General features: G+C 38.9%; 1 protein-coding gene across 1 annotated transcript in view; it reads left to right on the top strand.

Annotated features, from left to right (window-relative positions):
* The window catches only part of Pten (phosphatase and tensin homolog), a gene marked incomplete at its 5' end in the record, with an annotated part of 87,256 nt that extends 79,774 nt beyond the window's left edge, over positions 1-7,482 (top strand). The window contains one exon of the mRNA XM_070020505.1: positions 611-7,482. Within this exon, the coding sequence (XP_069876606.1) occupies positions 611-796 (186 nt within the window). The remainder of the gene's footprint in view (positions 1-610) is intronic.
* Positions 7,483-11,256: the final 3,774 nt, after the last annotated feature.

The raw sequence follows: 11,256 nt of genomic DNA on the forward strand, positions 1-11,256 counted from the left end.
GAAGGGTTTCAGACATTTTTTGAAATTTAATTCTTTGTAAAATTGTGTTTTGTAATTGAAAAACTGTATTATGTGAACTCTCAATCACTTTCTGTCTGCATTACTTTTGTAAAATTACTTGGCTAGTGCTCATACCTTATGTTTCTTTTAAAGTAGTGTATTAGTATCCCAATTTATCTTTTCAGTACATAGCAAGAGAGAAAACATAGGAAATCTTAAGTAAAATGGGTTTGAAAAGCAGTTGCTGGGCTGGGAAGGTGGCTCAGCAGTAGAGTGCTTGCCTTGCATGCATGAGGCCCTGGGTTTGATTCCTCAGCACCACATAAGCAGAAAAAAGCCGGAAGTGGTGCTGTGGCTCAAGTGGTAGAGCACTAACCTTGAGCTGAAGAGATGAGGGACAGCGCCCAGGCCCAGAGTTCAGACCCCACAACCCACCAAAAAAAAAAAGAAAGCAGTTGCCATGTTGTCCAGAATGGTACCTGTCAGCACTTTTAAAGTATTCATGTTGTTATAGCATTTAAAAAGGAATTCATTTAAAATATATATTTTCTCTAAGTAATTTAAAATTAGTTGTAATTGTGAATTGTTACTGTAACTTTTCTTTCTCTAGGTGAAGCTGTACTTCACAAAAACAGTAGAGGAGCCATCAAATCCAGAGGCTAGCAGTTCAACTTCTGTAACACCGGATGTTAGTGACAATGAACCTGATCATTATAGATATTCTGACACCACTGACTCTGATCCAGAGAATGAACCTTTTGATGAAGATCAGCATACACAAATTACGAAAGTCTGATTTTTTTTTTTTTATCAAGAGGGATGAAAACAAACTTGAATAAACTGAAAATGGACCTTTTTTTTTTTTTTTAAATGGAAATAGGACATTGTGTCAGATATCCAGTTATAGGAACAATTCTTTTCCTGACCAATCTTGTTTTACCCTATACATCCACAGGGTTTTGACACTTGTTGTCCAGTTGAAAAAGGTTGTGTAGCTGTGTTATGTATATACCTTTTTGTGTCAAAAAGACATTTAAAATTCAATTAGGATAAATAAAGATGGCACTTTCCCATTTTATTCCAGTTTTATAAAAAGTGGAGACAGACTGATGTGTAAACGTAGGAATTTTTCCTTTTATGTTCTGTCACCAACTGAAGTGGCTAAAGAGCTTTGTGAATTAGAGGTTCACGTCCTACCCCTTTGCACTTGTGGCAACAGATAAGTTTGCAGTTGGCTAAGAGAAGTTTCTAAAGGGTTTTACTACATTCTAATGCATGTATTCAGGTTAGGGGATTGGAGGGAATGCTCAGAAAGGGATATATTTTATGCTGGACACTGGACCGTATACCTTCGCCAGCTATTTACACACACCTTTCTTTGGCATGCTACAGTTATTAATCTGGACATTTGAGGAATTGGCCGCTGTCACTGCTTGTTGTTTGTGCATTTTTTTTTAAAAAAAAAAAGCATATTGGTGCTAGAAAAGGCAGCTAGAGGGAGTGAATTTGTATTGGGGTCAGGAATGAACCTTTTACAACATCTTAATCCACAAATGAAGAGATATAAAAATAATGTGGTCCTAGGTAAGAAACACAGCAACAATGACTTAATCATATAAATGTGGAGGCTATCAACATGAATGGGCTTGAAACATTAAAAAAAATTGACAATGATTTATTAAGTATGTTTTCTCAGTTGTAATGACTGCTCCATCTCCTGTGTAATCAAGGCCAGTGCTGAAAGTCAGATGCTATTAGTAACTACTCAGTCAACAACTTACATTTATTTCATTAGTTTTCAATCATATACCTGCTGTGGATGCTTCATATGCTGGCTGCAAGCTTCTCTTCTTAAATATAAAATATTTTGTAATACTGCACAAGAAATTTCAATTTGAGATTCTACAATACGCGTTTTTTTTCTTTAAAGACTTACGATGCACTTATTCAGTTCAGTAGCTGTCAACCCTTCTGCCATTTTGACCTTACACATTCTATTACAATGAGTTTTGCAGTTTTGCACATTTTTTAAATGTCATTAACTGTTAGGGAATTTTACTTGAATATTGAATACATATAATATGTATATTAAAAAGACATTGTTTGTGTTAAAAAGGAAATTAGAGTTGCAGTAAATTTTCAACATTGCACAAATAATGAGGCATTTAATTTTTCAGTAGTAACTGTCTTTACATTTGCTTTATCAATTTGCTATTGAAAGAATAGATTTTTTTTTTTTTAATGTGCAGTGTTGAGTCATTTCTTCATAGTGCTACGGTTGGGATTAGGGCTTCAATTTTCACTTCTTAAATATCATCATATATTTGATATGCCCAGACTGCATACAATTTTAAGCAGAGTATAACTACTATTGTAAAAGTAATGTGAAGATACTATTAAAAAGGATATTTCTTTTTCCAGGAATTTGATGTCTTTCAAATTAGACCTTGACATTTGAATATCCAGCCATTATATTTCTTAACAGTGTAAAGTCCCATTTTCAATATCTTATTGGTGCTGAAATTGTTCACTAGTTGTGGTCTGACCTAGTTAATTTACAAATACAGATTGCATAGGACCTACTACAGCAGCATTTAGAGTTTGATGGTAAATAGACTAGGCAGAACTTCATCTAAAATATTCTTAGTAAATAATGTTGACATGTTTTCCATATCATCAGTTTCACTCAACAAAGTTTTTAAATTTTTAACAAAGCTCTTTAGTATTTACACATTTATATTTAAACATTGATACATAGAGTATTGACTGGTTGTTCATAAGTTAAATTGGTAAAGTTAGAGACAACTATTCCTAAGACCTTACCATTGAAATTTGTACGTCACCTTGTCTTTCATAAAAGCTGAAAATTGTTGACTAAAATGGAAACCAACTGCTTACGTTTTGAAAATAGTTGTTAGTACTGTTCTTTGTTACAGTTTTGGGCACAGCATATTAAAACATAACTTGTATTGTTCCAGTATATAACACAGAGGGCCAGGTCATTAATAATGACATTACAATGGGCTTTTGCACTGTTATTTTTCCTTTGGAATGTGAAGGTCTGAATGAGGGTTTTGATTTTGAATGTTTCAGTGTTTTTGAGAAGCCTTGCTTACATTTTATGGTGTAGTCATTGGAAATGGAAAAATGGCATTATATATATATTATATATAAATATATATTATACATACTCTCCTTACTTTATTTCAGTTACCATCCCCATAGGATTTGACAAGAATTGCTATGACTGAAAGGTTTTTCAAGTCTGAATTAAAACTTTATTTATGACAGTATTCATAATTAGCCTGAAATGCAGTCTGTAGGTAATCTCTCACAAGTTTCTGGAATGTTTTCTTAGACTTTTTGGATGTGCAGCAGCTGTTGTATCTGAAGTTACTTGAAGGTATCACTTTTAAGAAAGCTTACAGTTGGGCACTATACCATCCCAGTCCTCTGTAATCCTCTTGGACTTTTTTTTTTTACCATAATTACAAAAGAGTAGTTGAATAAATAGCATCACCATTCTTTGCTGTGGCACAGGTTATAGACTTAAGTGGAGTTTACCGGCAGCATCAAATGTTTCAGCTTTAAAAATAAAAGTAGGGTACAAGTTACATGTTTAGTTCTAGAAAATTTGTGCAATATGTTCATAACGATGGCTGTGGTTGCCACAAAGTGCCTCGTTTACCTTTAAATACTGTTAATGTGTCATGCATGCAGATGGAGGGGTGGAACTGTGCACTAAAGTGGGGGCTTTAACTGTAGTACTCGACAGAGTCGCCTTTTACCTGCCAGTTCAAAAGTTCAATCTGTTTTCATATAGAATATATACATATATATACTAAAACATTTCAGTCTGTTAAACAGCCTTACTCTGATTCAGCCTCTTCAGATACTCTTGTGCTGTGCAGCAGTGGCTCTGTGTGTAAATGCTATGCACTGAGGATACACAAAAAATATGTGTACAGGATAATGCCTCATACCAATCAGATGTCCATTTGTTATTGTGTTTGTTAACAACCCTTTATCTCTTAGTGTTATAAACTCCACTTAAAACTGATTAAAGTCTCATTCTTGTCGCTGTGTGGGTGTTTTATTAATTGAGAAATTTTAAATAATAGTCAAATTAAGAAGTTTCATTTATTTTGTTTTTGGTTCTCCCATTCCTGCTAGCATTCAAAGCCCACTATTACAGAAGCATTGCCTGTCAGCTTTGTAGTAGAGTATCTGCTGTTTCTGGTTAAAAGACTTTTTTTTTTTTTTTTTGTATGTATGTTTGATGTTTTTGTTTTTGTTTTGCTCTAGTTATGACTTAAATTGCTCCAGGAATATTAGATAACCTTCAAGATTCTTATGAAATTGTGCATGCTTTTTTTTTTTAAAGCCAGATTCTGACTATTAACTCCCCCAAATGGATTTGTTACTGCAGATCTCTAATTTGTGGCTTTTGCTTGTTTTATAATTTTATACTCTGCCATTAATATAAGTATAATTTAATATTCTGCCATCATATACTAACCATGACCATTTAAAAATTGATATTCCAGAATTCTAAAAGACTACATGAATTTAATATTTCTAATTTTTTATGATGCCAATACTGGAGCTTGAACTCAGGTCCTCACAGTTTTGATTGGCTTTTATAACTGGCACTCTCCCATTTGAGCCAGACTTCCACTTCTGGCATTTTCCTAGTTAATTGGAGAGAAGATCTAGACTCTTCTGTCCAGGCTGGTTGAACTGTGACTCTCAGATCTCCTCTGGAATACCTGGGATTATAAGTGTGAGCCACCAGTGCCCAGCTGTTTTTTTTCTAATATTCTTAAAAGCTAAGGCATATCCACTCAATGAAACTAGTAGTGAGTGAAAATGTAACTTACATAAATGTTTTGAAAGCTAAACAGTGGAGTTTTAATGTTAATTTAAGTTTACAGGTGATCTCTATGACTTTTGAAAAGTAATGTGAAAGATGTATAATAATAAAAGAAATATAAAGTATATGTAGCCATATTGTCTTTGTAGGATTCTTAGGTAATAAGTATGGATGAAACAACTAGAAAACTACTAGAAGTATTTTGATTTGTAGGAAAATTGCTAAGATACTGGAACTTTTAGCATTTTGCTTTTACATCTTGTCTTAATTGCACTGTAATCTGAACTGGTTTGGTTCAGTGAATGCCATCACCATTTCCATTGAGAATTTAAAAATCACCAGTGTTTTAATGCAGGCTTCCAAAAAAAAAAATCAAGACCCTTAAATGTAATTATTTACTGCTTCGGTGAAACACTTTTTTGTTAGATATTTAGCAATACGTCTAAGGTTTAGATTTAACTGGATTTTGTGTAACTTTGATTCAGCAGTGCTGTTGCTATTGCAGAGGGAAAAGGTTGTGAATGGAAACAAAAATTCAGTCCAGATGTGTCAGGACAGTACCTAGCAAACAAGGTAAATGGAAAGTTTTAAAGATGAAGTAGTCTAATAACTGATTTTCTTTTGGAATTGCAAGGCTACAGGAAGCCTAAGGGCAAAGTTCTTTATCAGTGTTTAGTGTTAGAGCAAATCATTTTTTTAAGACCATAATCTTGCTGTTTTTCCATCTTTCAAGGGATGTTATATAAAAATGAAGGTAGGTAGCCATTCTGACAAGTTGATGTCGGTTGATAGCTTTAAACAATGTGAAGATTAGAATGATTTGACTCTGGTTCTTCCTCTGACTACTATGAGAATACCTTCCCAACACCAATAAAATAATCACTCATAATTCTGCCACCAAACAACTATCACTAAATACACTTTAGTGACTATACAATCATGTTTTATGTATATATTTTCTTTTTAGAAAATGAACTTTGTACTGTGCATATCCCAAAGCCTTCTAGCTTACTTATTTGCCTCCTGAGTTTGTAGAATGTTCCATTGCCTCAGGAGATAGACACTGATTTGATCACTTTTTAGTGCTACAGATAAAAGTATGTGCAGTTACTCATAGTCCAGACTGTTTAAATTTTGTTGGTATTAGGATGATAGATGTCTAAGTAAAACAACTCCATTTATTTAGTATAAGTGAGCTTAATATTGTGGATATTTCTACTCAAGCACCATTTTATGTTTTTAGTTTTGGTTGTTTTTGAGTAGAGTCTTAACTGTGTAACCAGGCTGGCCTGGACTCACTGTGTTGCCTAGGCCGGTCTCACCCTTGTGATCTTCCTGTCTCAGCCTCCTGAGTTCTGAGCTTACATGTGTGAACCACCATGCCTGGCTCTCAAGAACCTTTTTAAACAGCAGAATGTGTGAAACACTATATCACTAATTAACTTTATCTCGGGGAGTGGGGGAGACCAACTCCGGTTTTTATACTTCCCAAATATTTGCTCAATTTGAAATAAATTGGTTTTATATCTCTTTATCCCACAAATAAAAAGCAAATGCACCTGCTGGTTTATCACTTAGTTACCTTTAAATCTATGCTCATGTGAGTTGCAACACATAAAAAAATCAGTATTTCATGAAAAGTTCACCTATTAGCTCTGAAACTATGGCTAGTATTGTTCAGTTCTTGACAGTTATTTGAGAATTTTGGTGAAAAAGTACATTTAGCTGAGAACAGTATATGACTTATAAACCAGTGTATTGATATTTTAAGACACTTTACGGATATGGGAGACGTTAACTGCCATCTTTCAGCATTACCACCTTTTAAAAGTTGCATATTTTTAAATGAAGTGTTTAACAAGAATTTATATTTTCATTTTAAAATTAAAAATAATTTATGTCTTCTCTGTTGCATGTGAATTCTTACCTGTCTGTATAATGGTTAGAGATTTTGTTTGTGTGGAATGAAGCAAGGCTTGTCATGGTTCTAGTGTTGCAGTTTGCCAAATATGTTTACTGCAGTGGAGTTTTAAATGTTTAGGTGTGGCTTACTGTAGCCTATCATTTATTGGCAATTATTCTATTATTTATGTGCACCTTTAGGATTTTCTACGTACTCTGTACAGTTGTCCAAATGATATCCCACGTTTACAAATGCCCTTTCAGTATCCTAATTTCTGTTTTGATTAAATTGCTCTCATGCCCTAATGAGCAGTTTGCAAGTGTGTGCATGTGTGCATTTGTGTGAGTGTTTGTGGGGTGTGTATGGGTGAATTAAATTTTCAGGAGGGCTACACTCTAGTTTTAGAGATTAAATAAGTTTATTTCCAGTAAACATTTCTCACTGGAATTTCACAGTTCATTGTGATGAAAATGTTAATCCTGGATGACCTGTGATGTACAGTCACAAATCTTGGCTATTAATGGATTTGTTAGTAGCATCTTGATATGTGCATTAATGAGTTATTATCAAAGTTGTGCATTAAACCAAAGTTGGAGTTTCAGAAATGTCTATATCAAGTTCCATTTGGCTACTGATGGACATAATAGAAATGCCTTCCTATGGAGAGTATTTTTCCTTTCACAATTAAAAAGGTTAATTATTTTAACTATTTGTTTTTTAGCTTTTTATTCAACAAACATTTGTCAAGTCCCTAGTATATAGTGGGTGTTCTGAATATGTAAGTGAACAAATAGACGCATCCTTTCTACTTTTGAAGGGTTTACACTCCAGTAGAAGAAATAGGCCTTACTGAAATAGAAACTGTGATACATACTGTGAAGCAGAAAATGCCCTGTCTTACAGTAATAACTACCAAGAAGAACTTATTCTCTGGATTTCCATTCCCTTGGAGTTAGAGGGGACTAGTACGTTCCAGTGACAGCTGTGAAAGTATGTCCATTCCAAGTGAAGCCTACGAGAAACTCCTGAAGCAGCCAAATTCTCCCTTCTTGTATCGGAGCTATCAAAGGTGAGACGTGCTCTAGATGGTTCAGCTCTGTCAGCCTGAATCTTGAGTTCTTCCGAGGAGCAGAACTCTGGCAAGCTCTTGGTTTTCCCACCCTTACGGTGCACAAAGCAAGAAGCAAACTGATATTTTTACTGTTCCTGCATGGGTGACTACAGCACAGGTTATGTTTATTTTTCCTATTGTTATTGTGCCCGTCCTAGTGCTTGAACTCAGGGCCTGGGCACTGTCCCTGATTGCTCAAGGCTAGCGCTTCCCCACCTTGAGCCATGGTGCCACTTCCATCTTTTGCTGTGGCTGTCGTCCTGAGGAATGAATGGAGCCCAGCCAGGGCTGCACGCCTGCAAACACTGCCACTAAGCCGCACCGCCCGGCCCTGCCCCTAGGATAGTCCACTGAATGCAGTGTGAGGAAAACCAGGGAAGGGTTTCTTCAGCAACAGAGGGATTCACGGTGAAGCAAGGCAACGACCCAAAGCGCCGCTCTTCGCTCTAGCAGGACCTACCATCGATCATGCTTTGGTTATTAGGCTGTGCCCTGGATGCTGGCTATACAAGGGGGTGAAAAGGCAGGTCCTTGCCCGCGGGAAGCGTGCAGTTCTAGCAAGAGAAAATATGGTGAGAGAAAATGTGGGTGGTCAGTGCTCTGACTTTGAGGACTGCAGGCAGGGGAGGGGGAGGGGGACTGCAGGCAGGGGAAGGGGAGGAGGACTGCAGGGAGGGGAGGGGGAGGGGGACTGCAGGCAGGGGAGGGGGAGGGGGACTGCAGGCCGGGGAGGGGGAGGAGGACTGCAGGGAGGGGAGGGGGAGGAGGACTGCAGGCAGGGAAGGGGGAGGAGGACTGCAGGCAGGGGAGGGGGAGAGGGACTGCAGGCAGGGGAGGGGGACTGCAGGCAGGGGAGGGGGACTGCAGGCAGGGGAGGGGGAGAGGGACTGCAGGCAGGGGAGGGGGAGAGGGACTGCAGGCAGGGGAGGGGGAGGAGGACTGCAGGCAGGGGAGGGGGAGGGGGACTGCAGGCAGGGGAGGGGGAGGGGGACTGCAGGCAGAGGAGGGGGAGGGGGACTGCAGGCAGGGGAGGGGGAGGGGGACTGCAGGCAGGGGGAGGGCAGGCCAGGATCGGTCTCCCGGGAGGGGCCTGGAGGGCTGGCGCTGCCATGTGAACAAGATGCACCCATCCACAGAGCCCTTCTGGAGGAGTGTATCCATTCCTGTTCTAAAAACCCTTACAAGGCTGGGCGGGGTGGCTCACGCCTGTAATCCTAGCTACTGAGGAGGCTGAGATCGGAGGATCACGGTTCAAAGCCAGCCCGGACAGGAAATAACCCACCAGAAAACCGGAAGTGGCGCTGTGGCTCAAGTGGTAGAGCGCTAGCCTTGAGCTGAAGAGCTGAGGGACAGCGCCCAGGCCCAGAGTTCAAGCCCCATGACCGACCCCTCCCCAATAAAATCGTCACATAAGGGTATTTTTAAGAGCCTATTTTTAAGAATACCACCATACAGAACTAACATTTAAAACCATTTTGTTTTCTAAACCGATTTGGCAAAACGTGTACAATCTTTCTCTTCATTCTCAGAGTTGGCTTCATTTATTTATTTATTTACAGTTCTCCTTACCCCCTTGGTCTGTGTGTGTGAGAGGGAGAGGGAGAGAGGGGGAGAGAGAGGGAGAGAGAGAGAGGAGAGGAGAGAGGGAGAGAGGGGGAGAGGGGGAGAGAGGGGGGAGGGAGAGAGGGGAAGAGAGGAGGGGTGGGGGGGAGAGAGGGAGAGAGGGGGAGGGAGGGAGAGAGAGAGGGAGAGAGGAAGAGAGGGAGAGAGGAGGGGAGAGAGGGGGGAGAGGGAGAGGGAGAGAGAGAAAGAGGGAGAGAGAGAGGAGGGAGAGGGAGAGGGAGAGAGAGAGGAGGGGAGAGAGGGGGAGAGAGAGGGAGGGAAAGAGAGAGGAGAGAGAGGGGGGAGAGAGAGGGAGAGAGAGGGGGAGAGGGAGGGAGGGAGGAAGGGAGAGAGAGGGAGAGAGAAAGAGAGGGAGAGAGGGGAGAGAGTGAGAGAGTGAGAGAGGGAGAGTGAGAGGGAGAGAGAGAAAGAGGGAGAGAGAGGGAGAGAGGGAGAGTGAGAGGGAGAGAGAGAAAGAGGGAGAGAGAGGGGAGGGAGAGGGAGAGAGATGGAGAGAGGAAGAGGGAGAGAGAGAAAGAGGGAGAGAGAGGGGAGGGAGAGGGAGGGGGAGAGAGGGGGAGAGGGAGAGAGAGGAGGAGGGAGAGGGAGGGGGAGAGAGGGAGAGGGAGAGGGGATGAGGGAGAGGGAAAGGGAGAGAGAATCTTTTGAAAACACTTTCAGGAGAAATTAAAGTATTCTTATAGCCTTAAACATTTCTATAAGCTGAAAGGAAATGCCATTTGTGATTTGTTAGTAGGAAACAAGCTATAAATTCTGAGTTACTCAAGAAACAAAAAAGGCAAAATTTATGGCCTAATGCTGTTTTTGTTCTTAACTCATAGCTAAAAATCTAGAAATACACCATTATCTAAATAGCAAACAAAGTATTTTTTTTCCCACAAAGATGAAATCCTCTTCTTTCACCCTACCTCAAAATCCAGCAAATTCATCTTTAGGATTAAGGAAATTTATGATATTCATTAATTTGATACAGTATGTTTTCAATTGTTCATTAAAACTTTGGCTAGTCAGTTTCTCCTGTCAGAAAAGTTATTTACAATTGGACATGGTAGCTTGAAAGAATTTATTTATTTATTTTTATTGTGAAAATACTGTACAGAGGGGTTACAATTACATGGGCAAGATAATGAGTACATTTCTTATCAAGCGTTGTAGCCTCCTCCTTTGTTTCCCCTTCCCATCCCTTCCCATCCTCCCCCCAATCTTCCCCGCCCCCGCAAGAATTTATTTTTTAATTACTAGATATTTTTCTCTTTTAGTTACTAATTTTAAAAATAGATTTTAAGTAATTTTAAAGACATTTTCTTGAGCAATTTGTATTTTGTTTTAACTTTTTTTTTGGCATTTCACTTTGCTTCAGAAAACTTCAGAAAGTCTTTGAAGAAAAATTTGAAAGTTACTATAAAAGTTAACAATTTGAAGAAAATTGCCATATAAATGTAGAAATGCAGAATTTTAGCTTTAAAGAAAATGTTCATAAATGTAGAAATATATAATCTTTGCTTAATGGTCATAGAATATCTCCTCAACATATGCCACTGGGCTTGAAAAAAGAAGCATTGCAACAGTATTTTGAGTTGCTCCTTTAAACACTGACAAGTAGATTCAAACCCCTTATTTCATAGATACAAAGTGTGTTTCTACTGTAGTGGTCTCCCTTCCTGAAAACCACGAGAATGGAAACAATTCCATTGCTTATGGTTTTCTATTTAATATACACAGGCTATGGGATCTGACGATACTGTG

The sequence above is a fragment of the Dipodomys merriami genome, unplaced genomic scaffold, assembly GCF_024711535.1.
Source record: "Dipodomys merriami isolate MVZ:Mamm:240054 unplaced genomic scaffold, mDipMer1.0.p SCAF_14, whole genome shotgun sequence".
Classification (NCBI taxonomy): domain Eukaryota; kingdom Metazoa; phylum Chordata; class Mammalia; order Rodentia; family Heteromyidae; genus Dipodomys; species Dipodomys merriami.